The 17,264-nt window shown below is 44.0% G+C and overlaps 1 protein-coding gene across 1 annotated transcript in view; it reads right to left on the bottom strand.

The window, feature by feature from the left end:
- Window positions 1-13,477, bottom strand: part of LOC308294731 (solute carrier family 66 member 2) — a gene marked incomplete at both ends in the record, with an annotated part of 133,835 nt that extends 120,358 nt beyond the window's left edge. The window contains 2 exons of the mRNA XM_080737542.1: window positions 3,605-3,738; window positions 13,260-13,477. Of these exons, the coding sequence (XP_080593668.1) occupies window positions 3,605-3,738; window positions 13,260-13,477 (352 nt within the window). The remainder of the gene's footprint in view (window positions 1-3,604; window positions 3,739-13,259) is intronic.
- Between the last annotated feature and the right edge of the window lie 3,787 nt (window positions 13,478-17,264).

Here is a 17,264-nt window from a genome sequence, read left to right as displayed (position 1 = left end):
CGAAGTGTGTGATAGAGGCTGGCAACGCCAGGCAACCACAGTAGCCTACACAGTAGGGATGGGACGATATGAACATTTCATATCACGATTATTGTGACCAAAGAAATCGCGATCTTTGATATTATCGCAATAATCAAAATATCCCCAACATCCATCATCATGGGGTGGAACATTTGCCAAAAAAATAGCAGATCTACAAGCTCACAACGCGTCGCAACGCAGGCTGTGTCAAACGTCCAAGCTATTGCTCAATTCTCTCAGCAACAAAACATTAAAAGTCGCACTACCACCCCCTCGAGGCCAGACCGGACCAAAGTGGTGCAAACTGATCGACCCTGCCAGACTTTTAGATGATAAACAGCATGAATCATCTCACCACAAGTTGAGCTCGCCTCCGCACATTATCATTTAATGATACAAATTAAGCTGTTATCACAAATTGATGTCTTCTATAACACATCCTATTCAGGGTATTATAGAATTCCATTATGAAGGCTCATTCTATAGTCTAGTTTCCAATAAAAAAAAATAAAAAAGTAACCTAAACTTAGATTAAATTTCCGCCGGCCCATTTGCGGAGGCAATCAACCTGAGCCTCTATCAAAAAGACAATTACCCATAAATCTACGCTGTAAAGACTGACCCTGAAAATGAACTTGGATGTGTTCCCGTTGTTGACGCAAGAGGTGAGGTGTGTGCATGCATGCACACACACACACACACACACACACACACACACACGCACTCACACAAGTACCAGAGCATTTGCATAGACCGGCATAGACACACACATGCTCTTGGACTCTTGATGTTTGTCGCATTAATCACAATTCCTGTCTCTATGATGGATACAATCCTCAATGAAACATGCACGCACGCACGCACGCACGCACGCACACGCACACGCACACGCACACGCACACGCACACACACACACACACACACACACTAATCTCTTATATATGACATCCTAGTGGGTGATATATGTATAGGACTTTTCTGCATTGCCTCACACTACATTCACACTACAGGTAATCTTAATAAATCCATCAATACCTGTCGTCATTCATTTCATTATCCTTCATGGCTTCTTGTAATATCTATTATGGCTTCTAAATGAATATGTATTTCTAAGATTTATTAGAGAGTAGCAGATCTGCAAGCTCACAACGTGTCACATGGCGTCACGTGGTGAGCTTGTAGATTTTCAAATAGCTCATGTATAAAGGGTCAACTGACTTTGACCCTATATTATGGCATTTTGCTGGGGCCCCACTGGAACCCCCTCAAGGACTCTTGGTCCCCGCCTTTGAGAACCACTGATCTAGGCCAAAGCTTTCTGCCCAAACTGAGGAGAGGTACAGATCAAAGAAAACAGTCATATTGAAAGAAGCTCAAGAGAAAATAGAAACCTCACTATTATAGCCTTTCCATTGGCGCCCTCTTTTGGCCAGAAGTAGGAACTGAAACTGAAACCAGATGTTTGTGGACAGCAGGCTCATTAGCAGCAGCAACACAGTGTGACTGACTGTGATTTAACACAATTACTACTACTTAATACTCCAAGAGGATCTTAGTAACATCACAACAATTGCTTAACCTTGGATACTCACAGCACAGCACAACACAAAAGGGCCCTGGGTGGAGTCAAGAACACAAGAACGGACCACGTGATACAGGGACCTACTGTACCACGGGTCACCGACAAAGTCAGAGAGAGAAGGATGAGGCTGTCAGGCACCCCTGAACTACAACACTTTCACTGTGGGAGCCAATTCAACGCAAAGCAAGGCAAGAAGCGTACCACAGGCCTACACATATGCACTACGGCAGGGGTTCCCAAACTTTTTTGTCTCAGGGCACCCCATGAATATTTTTTTTAATCCGAGGCACCCCTACATTATAATTTTCACTCCCAGCACCTTATATTTATAGCATATCGTCGTTGTCAAGTGGAAACCATGTATGTCCAAAACCGTTTGTTTTCTTTATCATCTAGATTAGAAAATGTACTAAACTAGTGAAAACAGCAGATCTACAAGCACACAACGCCTCACATCGCGAGGCGTTGTGTGCTTGTAGATTGTCTGTTTTCACTAGTTTTGTGCGACACTCTTGTATAATGAAGCAGGGCTTTGCTTTACCAAAAGACGTACACATTTGAAACTTGGAGATACAAGGTTTCTGCCCGACAGTGACGATATTTTAGTGATATGTTGCGAGGAAAATGTTGAGATAATAGCCATATTGGTTAGAACTGACTGAAAATAACTTTGTACTTCAAGTTTAAAAAGATTTTTTCAAGTGTCCAAATAAATTCCATGTATTATCAAATTATCTCGCAGCACCCCTGGACTGCCGTCACAGCAGCCCAGGGTGCCCCCTCACCCACTTTGAAAACCCTTGCACTACGGTGTGACCTCAAAACCCTGATGCTAGACAGGAGGGTGTGGAGGGCAGCGATTCAGGAGGCCAGATGAGTTGGTGTTGGCTTGACCGTACTCTGGCATCACTTTAGCACTCACTACACGTTCGAATGAAACATGGACATATAAACCACCACACCTACGCAGTATTCCAAGAAGTACTTGAAGAAACTTGTGAGGATCATCAAATTACTCATTTGATGGCCGAGGCGAATAATTTTGGATGAGTGCAGGCTCTCTTATTTATGCTCTAGACCAGGGGTCTTCAACAGGGGGTCCCTATAGGGGGTCCTCAGAGTTACTACAGGGGGTCCACCAAATCTTTGAGTGATAGAAAGTAGTTTTTTCTCCTTTTTTATATTAACCAATTAACCCTAGTGTCCATATTCTGAGAACTTTAGCCATAAATAGCACATCTACAAGCTCACAACGTATCGCGCTTATATGAAAACACAAACTGACATGAATCCAAAATACACTGACGATTGTGCTGCCGAACAATGAAACTATATGGAATCTAAGAAAAGGTTGTGGGGGTCCCTGCTTCATCTCTCTCTCAACTAAGGGGTCCTTGGCCTGAAAACGTTGAAGACCCCTGCTCTAGACCGGATCAGAAAACTGCTAAAGGAGTTGATCCCCAGTCTATACTGTACAGTATGTCACCAAACTCCAAGCCCAAGCCAAGTCATTCTGTATCAGGGACGTGCTGGCCATTGGGAAAAGCGGGACAACTCCCGAATGGCCGGTTCATTCCCGGCCTGGTCCCGGCCAATAGGAAAATTCCAAGTAAATCGTCACTGTCGGGCAGAAACCTTGTATCTCCAAGTTTCAAATTTATACATTTATAGCCCTGCTTCATCATACAAGGCCGTTGCACAAAAGTAGTGAAAACAGCAGATCTACAAGCACACAACGCCTCGCACCGCGAGGCGTTGTGTGCTTGTAGATCGGCCGTTTTCACGAGTTTAAATCATTTTTAAAATGATAAATACAAAACAAGCGGTTTTGGACATACAAGGGTTCCACCCGACAACGACGAAATATAAAACATGAGGGCCTCTCCAACTCTTTTTCCCGGGCTGAATCAGGGGCCCAGCACGTCCCTGTTCTGTGTATTGTTGATGACGGACAGGACAGCAGTACTGTGCAAACGTCTCTGTGCCAGCGCTGCAGCTTACCTGAGAGTCTGTGCTGCCTGGTGCTGACCCGGTTGGTGTTCTGGACGGTGCAGCACAGGTGGAGCATGGCCAGCATGGTGAGGATCATCACCACGCTCTGGAGGAGCAGCGTCAGCTCAAACTGCTTCCCAATCCTGCAGGGAACCCAGTCCAAAAGAACACGTGCATGGATGAAAATTAGCACAGGGGTCTGTTTTTGAAACATTTTGAGAATTTTGGGACATTCTGAAAGACATTTACTTTTTTGGTGCTCCTATTATGGGGCTCCAATCTTTTCAAATTGGAGGCCAAACACAAGTTGGGGATCCTTGAAATAAACAGCTTTGAGAATCACTTGTTTAGCATGATGGATGATGGATCTATCTACTCACTGTATAGGCATCAGCAAGTTTCAATTCAATTCAATTCAATTCAATTCAATTCAATTCAATTCAATTCAATTCAATTCAATTCAATTCAGGAGCTTTATTGGCGTGAGCAAACAAACGTTTACATTGCCAAAGCAAGTGTCAGAATATGATAAAAAGTGTTGAAAATGGGGAACATAATACTGTACAGTTGGAGGGGGTACAGCATTGTGTAAACAGAACTATGTTGTTGCTATATGAATGTTCTATTTAACAGGGTTTAAAGCTTTTGAGACAAATAGCATCATTCTTTTGCAGTCACTCTGGGATAAATAGCAGCATTTTTTTCCTCAAAACTATTTATATAGTATACAAAAAAAGCCCCAGATTTACGTTTAAAGGTAGAAGCTCTGTTTATATGTGCAGTAGGTCTAGAGCAGTGGGCCACTTTAATGATGAGAGGGCCACTATAGTTTTACATTAACTCCAGAGGGCCACAATGCATACACAGTCAAAGAATAGTCGATCTACAAGCTCAAAACATGTTACAGTGCGACACATTTTGAACTTGTAGATCTGCTATGTTTGAAACTTTTGAATTGGAACCATGAAAAGTAACATTTTTTGAATGCATTTATAATGTTCTTATGTTAACTGTATGAGCTTATAGTAAATACAAATACATTGAAGTAATTTAAGAGTCATGTTGGCATGGTTGGAATTTTATCAATAATATATCAGTATTCCAGTATTAACACATCTACTGCCTTTTAATCTGAAGGGATGCTTGGTGCCTTGGTGCCGCACCGCTTTCTCCGTGGGCCGCCGCTATTATTTTGAAGGGCCGGAAGGGGGTTGTTTTTATTTTTTTTTGGATTATCACTTGACGGCAACGATTACGTCATCTAGTCACATGACAGTGTGAGCCCAGAAGAGAAACATGGCTGCGCCCAGCCCGAGTCTATTGTGTACAGTATGCAGACCACCCTTTGTATAAAAATGTCTCTTTTGAGTAAATGAAGTCTTTTTATGGGCCTCTCAATGGATTTACTATGGAGGACGTTCACTTCGCGTGCACGCCCGATGTGCGTTGTAAACAAATCGCGGACATTACCGATGTGGGCGGGACCGGAGCGACGTACAGTAAGTAATTATACCTTTACTGTAAATACAGTAAGATTCACAGTCCTCACCGTCAACGGCACCATGATTTTAACCCTTTCAATGACGGTGAGGATTGTCAACGGCAGCAGAACTGTTAACCAGCGGACCGCATTAAGTGAAGTTGGGGGGGGCGCATGTGCCCCCCGGGCCGCCAGTTGCCCATGTATGGTCTAGAGGTCTACTCGGGACACTCAATGGTTTGCAGACCGACTCACTGGCCAGCCTATGCAATCAATTACAGGGCACCAAGATTACAAAGAAATAGGAAGCGTAATCATTATAATAAATCTGGAATGGAGTCCTATTCTATTCGATTCCTCCTTACCGGCTATCAATGATGTGACACATGGCCTATGAGTTTTTTTTCCAGGCTGATGCATTTAATCACAGAATATTCCACCGCGTGATTCAATACCGAATCTAGTAAATGTCCTCTCCCTTTGTCCCATTCATAAAAATGACCTTATGCTCTCTCCACAGTATAAAAGCATTTCAGAAGAAGTCTCGCTCTGAGCCAAGCAAGACGGGTGCATTCTATCATCTCATTTCATCCTGTGATTCCATTTACCGTTTGACCATCCCACTTAAAAGGAGATATTTGAGTGCCCTGTGCTCCGAAAAGAGGAAGGAGAAAGAAAGAAAGAAAGAAAGAAAGAAAGAAAGAAAGACAAAAAGTAATAAAGCTTATTTTACTGTGGTCCCTCAGGGCACTATACTTGGTCCACTCTTTTGGAGAATAGAGGTTTTGCAGAGGCTCTAAAAACCCTCTAGTCTCCTTTTTCCCTTTTCTAATAACAGCAACCATAAATGTGGTGTCAAGAGGGACCTACAGTATGTGTGTGTACGGTAGGGCATTCACCAAATATTTGAATATTTGAATATCAAAGTCACTATTAGACGTTGTTCACCGAAGTCGAATATTCGCTTATTTTTATTTTATTGTTTTTTTTCTCTTTGTCAATGCCCCTGATGGATGAATTTGTTAATGCTCTATACCACCTCTATGCTCTATGCCACCTAGTGGCAATGCAGCGGTAGCTCGGGACACTATTTTTTCTACTGTGGCCAGTTTTCAAACGCACTACCCTAGCTCCCTTATTCTGCTGAACGGGGACTTAAACCAGGTGAATGTTGCTAAGGGCCTGTCTGATTTCTCCCAGTATGTCACTTGCAAAACAAGAGGTGAGAATACTCTTGACCTCCTGTATGCTAATGTTAGGAACGCATACAGTTGCGTCTCCCTCCCCCCTGTGTGTGGCTCTGATCACTCCATGGTGAAACTGGAGCCCTCGTATCTTCCTGTCGTGAAGAGAGTGCTTCCATTCATCAGGGAGGTTCAGTGTTGGACGGGGGAGGCGGAGGAGAGACTCAGATTTGATTTTGAAATGACAGACTGGGAACCATTTTTCAGTGAACATGGGGATGATGTAGATAGCCTTTGTCAGGTTATCACTGACTATATCTGCTTCTGCGAGAAGGTGTGTGTTCCTACTAAGAAGGTTCGCTGCTTCTCTAACAACAAGCCGTGGATGACAAAAGAAATCATTCACCTCCTTAAGAGAAAAAGGGATCTGTTCCATGCAGGTGACTCGGAGGGCGTGAGGGTGGTGGTGGAGGAGCTTAAAACAGTCAAGGCTCAGGCAAAAGGGAGCTACAAAGCTAAGCTGGAGAACTCTCTGAGGGAGAACAATACGAGACAAGTGTGGGGTGGTTTTAGGAAGATCACGGGGTACGGCTCTGCCAACTCTACTGTGTCAGGCACGGAGGAGCTGGCAAACGAGATGAACCGTTTTTTCAATCGGTTTGACGGTGCTCCTGTTAATGTTCAACAAGCAGCAGCTGGGTCAAACGGTGACCTCGGTTGCCGCCCTCTTTCTTCCCCTGCACCATCCCCCCCCCCCCCCCCCCCCCCCCACCCACCCTGTTTCTCACCACCGAGCAAGTGAGGCGCCAACTCGGAAAAGTCAACACCAGGAAAGCAGCGGGACCTGATAACATCAACTCTAAGGTGCTTAAGGCTTGCGCGGAGCAGCTTGCTGTCCCCCTCACGCATCTCTTCAACCTCTCCCTGAGGACGGGGAAGGTACCACAGCTGTGGAAGTCCTCCTGCATTGTCCCAGTGCCTAAGAAGACCCGTCCCTCGGTCCTCAATGATTACAGACCAGTCGCCCTGACATCACAGGTCATGAAGGTCTTTGAACGGCTGGTTCTGAACCTTCTGAGACCGGCGGTCAGTGATCACTTGGACCCCCTTCAGTTTGCCTACCAGGCTGATATTGGGGTTGATGACGCCATCACCTACATGCTCCATAAGTCTCTCACCCATCTGGAAGATCTGGGCAGCACAGTCAGAATTATGTTTTTTGACTTCTCCAGTGCTTTCAACACTATCCAACCGCCTCTGCTTGCGGAGAAGCTTACGCTGATGGGGGTGGACAAGGGCTTTGTGGCATGGATCACAGACTACCTTTCAGAAAGACCACAGTCTGTGAGACTGCAGGGCTGTCGGTCCGATGTGCTGGTGAGCAACACGGGGGCCCCTCAAGGAACTGTGCTCTCACCCTTCCTGTTCACTCTCTATACATCGGACTTCCGCTTCAACTCCAAGACCTGTCATCTGCAGAAGTTCTCAGATGATACCGTAGTGATCAGCAAGATCTCGGGTGACAACACGGCTGAGCACGATGGTGTGGTTAGGGACTTTGTGCAGTGGAGCGAGGACAACCATCTCAAGCTCAACGCAAGCAAGACTAAGGAGATGGTGGTGGACTTCCGCACCTCCAAGTCCCCCCGGTGCCAAGCACCATTAACGGTGAGGTGGTTGAGCTCGTGGATAACTACAAATTCCTCGGAGTACACCTGAATAGTTCACTGGACTGGTCGGACAACGCGCAGGCGATTCACAGCAAGGGGAAAAGCAGGCTGTTCCTCCTGAGAAGACTGAGATCGTTTGGGGTGTGCAATAGGATGCTACAGATGTTCTATCAGTCTGTCATGGCAAGTGTCCTCTTTTTTGGCATAACATGCTGGGGTGGCAACAACAGAGCAGGTGACACGTTTAACCTAAACAGACTGGTGAAGAAAGCAGTTTCTGTCGTTGGGTCCTCTCTGCAGGGGGTGGAGGAAGTAACCAGGGTGCGTACTGCGAAGAAGCTAGATTCCATCTTGGAGAACTCCTCCCACCCCCTCCATCCAGAGATCACCAGTTACTGGAGTAAGAGAGGAAACGACCGCTTTACCTACCCAGTACGGAGATGTGAGAGATTAGGAAAATCTTTTGTACCGGCTGCCCTTAAGCTGTACAACGAGACACATAACGGACGCTTGAAAAGGTCTCCCTTCCTAACTTAGATTTACGGAACCATTGCTGTATTGACTTTGACCTCTAAGGATCAATTGCTGTATTGACTTTGACCTCTAAGGACCTTCCAGGAAGAGTGCTCATGTGCGCCTTGCGGTGACACGCTTCCTAGTTTCTTCTTTTTTCGCACTGATTTTTGACACTGCACTATTAGGTTGTTAGTGTTGGTAGTTTCTGAGTATTTTTGCTTGGTTTAACAACGACAGTGATATACTTGTTTGCACTAACTAGCATTGACTGCTATGGTCTCTTTTGCAAGACACTTTATGTATATATACTTATATATTATTCGCCCCCTCTATTGATGCACCTTCTCCTTATTGTCTCCACCAGCCGAAGGCTGAGGGAGAGTATGTTTTCCCCTCCGTCCGTCCGTCCGTCCGTCCGTCCGTGCGTGCGTCCGTGCGTCCGTGCGTGCGTCCGTGCGTCCTCGCAGTTTGTGAACAGCTAATCTCAGTCACCGTTGGCCCAATCGCTGCCAAACTGAGCACACACACTCCCTGGATGCCAATCTAGAACCTCTGCCCCACATTTTTCAAATCAGCCTCATGGTGGCGCTATAACAGGCCGATTTGTGTGGCCTGGTTGTTACCAGCTAATCTCCGGCGCCGTTGGCCCGATCGCTGCCAAACTGAGCACACACACTCCCTGGATGCTAATTCAGAACCTCTGCCCCACATTTTTTAAATCAGCCTCATGGTGGCGCTATAACAGGCCGATTTGTGTGGCCTGGTGGAGACCTGTGCTCGGAAGAGCACTGCTTCTAGTTGGTACTGTACTGCTCTTGTCTTTGTTTTTGTTTTTTTTCCCTCTTATCTATCTTTCTTACGTCTCTGTAACTTTGTAAATAACTGTATACTGCTGTGCTACTACTGGACAACTAAATTTCCCCCTTGGGATAATAAAGGTATCTATCTATCTATCTATCTATCTACCAGGGGTTCTCAAACCTTTTTAGGCCGTGACCCCCACAATAAACATATTTGAACTGGGGACCCCCACCCTGACAAGCACTTGGAATTGTAGGTATTACATTTAATGTGACTCGGTTCCGCAGATAAATATTGTGAAAATAGCAGATCTACATGCTCACAACGCCTCGCAACGCGAGGCGTTGTGAGCATGTAGATCGGCTATTTTCAAAATGTTTGCCCCTTGCTTACTTAATATTTGATAGTTTGGCCAGTCCTGTCGAATATTCGACTATTTGAATACTTTGCGGTCGAATAATTCTAATACTAAAAATCTCTATTCGTGAATGCCCTAGTGTACGGCTGTGCGTACAGTGTACACAGCCCTATGCAGAATAAACGACAGCTTATTTTTCATGACTTTGAAGCCAAATGATATATATTTAACTCTTGTTTTATGATTCTAATTCGGCTGGATGGTTTATAACATATCAGTGTGTGCTCTGAGTCGACAAACTTTGAATACATAATACTGCTTACCGCAATCCAGTATGCTTACTCACACTGGGTTGGGGTACTTCCTGTTTACACCCCGTAAACAGGAAGTAAGTCAAGAGGTAATATCCAGTTGCTTACTGGTTTGTCTAAGTCCGGGGTCTTCAAAATTTTCAGGCCAAGGACCCCTTAGTTGAGAGAGAGAGGAAGCAGGGACCCCCACAACCTGTTCATAGATTCCATAGTGTTTCATTGTTTGACAGCACAATCATCAGAGTATTTTGGATTCATGTCAATTTATATTTATAGATATTTAACCACTTGAACCATCAATACTTAATAAACTTGACATTTCACTCTGTACTTATGCCTCTCTTTTTCCCCTCTACACCAAACCTGTTTGCTGCGAGGCGTTGTGAGCTTGTAGATCTGCTATTTTTTGGCTAAAGTTCTCAGAATATGGACGCTAGGGTTCAAGCGGTTAATATATTAAAAAGGAGAAAGATTTGGAGGACCCCCTGTAGTGACTCTGAGGACCCCAAAGGGGTCCCGGACCCCCTGTTGAAGACCCCTGGTCTAAGTGCAATTAGTCTCGCGCTGCCAGACAACTAGTCCACAATCTCCGAATGCTGTATAGAGTCTGGAACTACACCTACACACCAAAATCTGCGTAACGGAAGCTGGCATTTCCATTCACAGAAATATATTTTTTTATTTCCATTTCTGCTAAGCAGCAAGCTACATGCTTGCTTAGATGGTTTTGATTTATATTAGGTTAAATTTGTGCGACCGTAAAGACGAAACGGAAGTGCAGAGAAGGCGCCACATCCGATTTACCCCTTAATCCTGTGGTTCTCAAACTTGGGGTCGGGACCCCAAGTGGGGTCCGCAAAATATTTTGTGGGGTCCCCAGATGATTAGCTTAATGTAAATTTTTGTTCTCACTCAACGGTAAATAATCCAACGTACAGTATAAGTGTGTACAGGGTATCTGCACATTTATAAAGTGACAATTTAAGGACTTTCAAGACCTTTTTAATACCAAACTGGCAAATATTAAGTAAGAAAGAGGCGAACATTTTGAAATAGCAGATCTACAAGCTCACAACGCCTCGCAGTGCGATTCGTTGTGAGCTTGTAGTTTGGCTATTTTCACGATATTTATCTATCGAACCGAGTAACGCTAAATGTAATACCTACAATTCCAAGTGCTTGTCAGGGTGAGGGTCCCCAGTTCAAATATGTTTATTTTGGGGGTCACGGCCTAAAAGGTTTGAGAACCCCTGCCTTACTCATAATCAGAGCCTCCATGCTCCAGACAGTATGATGGGAGCTTTGAATGAATTAACCCAGAGGTTTTCAAAGTGGGTGACGGGGCACCCTGGGGTGCCGTGACGGCAGTCCAGGGGTGCCGCGAGATCATTTGATAATATTTGGAATGTATTTGGACACTTGAAAAAATATTTAGTATCATTTTAAATTTGAAGTACAACGTTATTTTCAGTCAGTTCTAACGAAAATGGCTATTATCTCAACGTTTTCCTCGCAACATAATCATCATAATTCATCAAGACTGTCGCACAAAACTAGTGAAATCTAGTTTTCACTAGTTTAGTACATTTTATAGATGATAGATAAAACGCTTTTGGACAAGGTTTCCACCCGACAACGACGATATGCTATAAATATAAGGTGCTGGGAGTGAAAATTATAATGTAAGGGTGCCTCGGATTGAAAAAAAAAATATTCATGGGGTGCCCTGAGACAAAAAAGTTTGGGAACCCCTGAATTAACCACATGAAACCAAGGTTCCCAATTCTGGAGTTAAACGCTCAGCGAAAAGCTCTTCTTCTGAGCTGGTAGATAGGCTATTTTCAGCAAACAAATGCTTATTGTAAAGCAAAAACAGGAGGGGGCCTAGTATAAAGCCTTAGGGGACTCCTTTCAACTAACCAACCGTATAGGCAGGGTTTAATGGTTAACCAAAGCGGCAGAGTTATTCAACTCTTGCTTGTCAGTCGGGGGTCCTCTAAGGGTGGATTAGGGGCGTTTGAATTGAAACAGTGTGAAACATACAGTAAGTTACGCCAATAGCAGAGGGCTACCATGATTCTACAGCAGTTAACTTCAATGTTTTATCAATGGAGAGTTTCCAATTTCACCATAATGATATAACCAATGTATATTGTATAACATCGCAAGATCCAGTCATTGCAGAATGAGGCTTTACCCTTTGCTTTTATGAAATATCCAAGACCACTAGGGTTTATGGAAGTTGGGGTTTATGCTTCTGAACATGTATTCTATTGGTAGTTTGACCAGTTAGTATTCTATTCAAGCAAACAACGCGTCACAGCCTGATGATTGGCTGTGACGACACAAATCAACATTTAGAGAAAGCCAAGAGTTTAGCCAAGAAAAAAAATACGTTGGACATTGGAATGCAAATGACCTTAGAAATGTAACTAGTTCAAAAACAACAAAAAAACAAAAAGAACAATGGGTTGCACACATCCAGTTCGTTGCTGGTGCTGGACACAAAGTGACAGTTCAAAAGAACAAAAGTCTACCCAACAGCATCAAGGGTTTAGCAAAACACAGAACATAAGTAATTATTTATTCATTCACAGATTGGTGTTCAAATTAACATACCTGTTGTCACCCACTACTATAGAAGGTATGTTTGATGTATTAATGTTGATGTATTGATGTATTACCTTGCTTATTGTTAAGTCGCTCTGGATTAAGAGCGTCTGCTAAATGCCTAAAGTGTAAATTGTAATTGTAAGGGAGGAGGGTCACAAATTATTTACTTGTGAGCAGGGGTGTCGCACCAAATTCTGGGTCCTGGGTACAAGGAATCACTGTGGGACCCCTATGAATTTTCCTCATAGGGGGAGGGGGTTTAACCCATTTAGACTGGGAACGCATTATTTTGTGCTTTAACTATTGAAAAATAGCAGATATACAAGCTCACAGCGCGGCACCGAGTGCGGCACCGAGTGCGGCAAGTCTTTGAATATTTCAAATCCTTCTAAGGTTTTTTGAAAAACCTATGTTTCTATGTCAGTGGTGCTCAAACCTTTTCATGTGAAGGACCCCCAAAATGTTATGTATTTGGCCACGGACCCCCATCTCAAAACATGTTGTTCCAGGGCCCACCCAGAAGCAAATATTTGAGTTCCAAATGTTCACTTTAAAAAGATAAATATATATATAAAAATGGCAGCGTGCCGCGAGTGCAGCGCTGTGAGCTTGTACAGTATATCTGCTATTTTTCAATAGCTAAAGTATAAAATAATTAAGGCCCCTCCACCTTGGGCCCTAGTAACTCAGTCCCACTCCCCCTCCTGTGACGCCCCTGTGTGTGAGCTCACCAGAAGAAGATGCGCAGTATGTTGGCCACCAGCAGCACCAGGCACACCCTGGTGGAGAAGCCCTCTGTGTTGCTGCTCCGCTGGATCTCCTGGTACTGGGGCAGGTAGGGCACGGAGGCCCCCAGCACCATGACGCAGGACGCCAGCCATGACAGCAGCATCCAGAAGGCCCCCGCCACCTCCTCCTCCTCAGGCAGGCCCACTCCCTCTGCGTCCATCACACACGCCGAGGAGACTCAGGGGATGATGAGGGGAAAACTCTGGAGGGCGGGCGGGTGGGGGGAGGCGACTAGTCGCAACTGGGGGGGGGGGGGACAGAACGGAAGAACCACTGAGACAAATCCACATAAATCAATACAAGGAAATACATAAATCAGGGGTTCCCAAACGTTTTTTTTTGTCTCAGGGCACCCCATAACTATTTTTTTAATCCGAGGCACCCCTACATTATAATTTTCACTCCCAGCACCTTATATTTATAGCATATCGTCGTTGTCGGGTGGAAACCTTGTATGTCCAAAACTGTTTGTTTTGTATTTATCATCTAAAAAATCACACCCGTGTGAAGTGGAGCTGTGTGTGTGTGTGTGTGTGTGTGTGTGTGTGTGTGTGTGTGTGTGTGTGTGTGTGGATCATGTGTACCGATTTTTGTGACATTTGAAGAAAATATGTAGGAAAAGGAGCAAAAAGTGTGTTTTGGAGAAAATTCAAGATGGCGGAAAATCTATCATGGCGCAAATGGGCGTGGCCTATATGGGGAGATGCGTCATGACCCAAGGAATCCAGGGAAAAAATATTTTTAATTTTCCGACCTACGGTTCAAGAGTTACAGGCCAAAACGTAAAGTGGGGTGTTATGGCGCCACCATGCGGCCAAATGACACAATTATTTTTTATTTAATCCTTGAAATCATTATGAACCTCCTCACCAAGTCTTGAAACTCTAGCCCCTATGGTTTGCGAGAGACAAATAATTGAATGTGAGTTTTTGCGATTCCCATTATAAGTCAATGGGGAAAATTAATTCACTAATAAATTAATATCAATTAAACTATTGAACCTTTCTCTTAGCAAGTTACTAGCCCACGACTCCCGAGTAAGCCGGTCGATTTGACATATGGCGCGAGTGTGTGGTGGCAAAACTGTGGGACTAGTAGCGTGCCGAAGTTTAGGAAGTTCAGGCTACATACAGACACACACACAGACCCACAGACAGACCCACACGGCCACGTATAGGGAGCCTGTGCTTCACACAGCTCCAAAAATGTACTAAACAAGTGAAAACAGCAGATCTACAAGCACACAACGCCTCGCGATGCGATGCGTTGTGTGCTTGTAGATCGGCTGTTTTCACTAGTTTTGTGCGACAGTCTTGTATGATGAAGCAGGGCTTTGCTTTGCCAAAAACTTGGAGATACGAGGTTTTACAACAGTGACGATATTTTAGTGATTATGTTGCGAGGAAAACGTTGAGATAATAGCCATTTTCGTTAGAACTGACTGAAAATAACTTTGTACTTCAAGTTTAAAATGATCATACTAAATATTGTGTCCATAAGTGTCCAAATAAATTCCTATATTATCAAATTATCTCGCGGCACCCCTGGACTGCTGTCACCCACTTTGAAAATCCCTGACATAAATACATCAACATTCAACACCAATACATCAAATGCATAGAAATAGTAATCTAAGGGGGGGGAAAAGGTGCGTGCACAGCACACATACACACACACACACACAGTCACACACACACAGTCACACACACACACACACACACACACACACACACACACACACACACACACACACACACACACACACACACACACACAGTCACACACACACACACACACACACACACACGCACGCACGCACGCACGCACGCACGCACACACACACACACACACACACACACACACACACACACACACACACACACACACACACACACACACACACACACACACACACACTCATTCACTCACTCACTGATGCACGCACGCACTCACACTCGCACACACAAGCACACAGACACACAAGCAATAGTCACTGTGGAATTTGGGGTAGGAACGACAGTCACTCTTCTGACTCTTCCTTGATAGTGTTATCTGTGCGGCACAGAGCGGGTGTCTGACCGTAGCAGTGACAAAGGAGTACAGAACTGTTATTGTTAGCCGTTATTCTGCTTCCCTTTCAGCTCTATCTGTAGAACTACAACTTCTGTCTCATCTTAAATGGTGGTCCTTCCTGAAGGTATACTGATAAACACCTGTGTTCCTAATAGGGCATTAACGACTTGTGATTTTTGCAAGTCGACTCGACTCAGTAAAAAGTTGAGTTGAAGTCGATTTTATCGCTTGATGACGTCATCACATCACACACGACCCCCCAATTATTTTGAAGGGTCCCCAGATGATTAACTTAATGTGAAACATTGTTTTCTCACTCAACTGTAAACAAACCAACAAAAAGTTTAAGTGTACAGAGGGTATCTTCACATTTCTAAAGTGCCAATTTAAGGCAGAAATTATGAAAATAGGCTATCTACATGCTCACAACGCCTCACATCGCGAGGCGTTGTGAGCACGTAGATCTGCTATTTTCACAATAGAAAGTATTTTTTTTTTTTACTTCGACTTTCTCTGCTGGGAGTCGACTTGTGTAATGAAGTCGACTGAGTCGACTTGTCGACTTCTTCGTTAATGCCCTAGTTCCTAAATATTCTCTTGGAAATGTCTCTGGAAATGTCCCAGCAGCAGTGGTGTAAAGTAACTAAGTACATTTACTTAAGTACTGTACTGTAACTACTGTACACATTTGAGGTGTTTGTACTTTACTTGAGTATTTACACTTTTCAGTACTTTTACTTCTACTCCACTACATCTCAGAGGCAAATATTGTACTTTTACTCCACTACATTTATTTGAAAACTTTAGGCCTATAGATACTTTGAAGGTATAAATTATGATATTATTACTAGTAAGTAATATAATCATGCCACATCAAAACAATACAATCCCTTTTATGCCCATACATGGAGAGAGATCCCTATCTGAACCAACCACACAGATATGGGCCATGTCTTGGCAGGGTCCTCCCTATGTTCCCCAGGTTCTATGTTCCCCACAGGTTAAAATTCACTAGGTTAACATTCACCAGTGTCGGCAGGTTAGCATATCACCAGGTTAGCATTCACCAGTGTTGTCATATTAGCATTTCACCAGGTTAGCATTCACCAGCGTTATTTAGGTTAGGGTTAGGGTTAGGGTTGGGGTTAGGGTTAGGGTTAGGGTTAGAGTTGGGGTTAGGGTTAGGGTTAAGGTTAGGTTTAGGTGGTAAGTGGGGAACAAAGAATCTGGGGAACATAGGTACAGTTTTGTCTTGGCCATCTGGCCAGTGATGTAAATCGATGACATCAGGGATCTTCATATATGGGCATAAAAGGGATTCTGGGGAATACCCACATATGGACTTTTACATAGGTGATGTCACCTGTGATGTCACAGTGATGTGTCAAGGGAACCACAGTGTCAGGCGTGACCTTCAGAGATACAAGGATATGTGGACAAGGTGTGCCAGATATGTCATCACAGTGACATCAGAGCATGATGTCAGAGCAGCAAACCCATAGACCGTAAAAATGCGTACTCACACACAAACAGACTGACAGACACACACACACACAGAGACAAGCTGTGACATTTCTCATGGTAAACTGCGACCTTCGGTCGCAATAAAACATGCATTAAACCACTTAAGCCCTATTTTATACCTAGGCTATTTGAAAATATAGCCGATATACAAGCTCACAACGTGTTGCATCGCGACACTTTATGAGCTTGTAGATCTGCTATTTTAAAACATTGTGTACTTTTACTTTTGGTACTTTAAGTATATTTTGATGGTAATACTTTTGTACTTTTACTCAAGTACATTTTGGCCCCTCCAGACTTTTACTTGTAAGGGTGCCCTCACACCAAAATACCTATGAGAGTTGGAATCC

This window comes from Nannobrachium achirus, assembly GCF_963921795.1.
Source record: "Nannobrachium achirus genome assembly, chromosome: 11".
NCBI classification, from domain to species: Eukaryota; Metazoa; Chordata; class Actinopteri; order Myctophiformes; family Myctophidae; genus Nannobrachium; species Nannobrachium achirus.
This window is presented reverse-complemented; position numbering and strand designations above follow the sequence as displayed.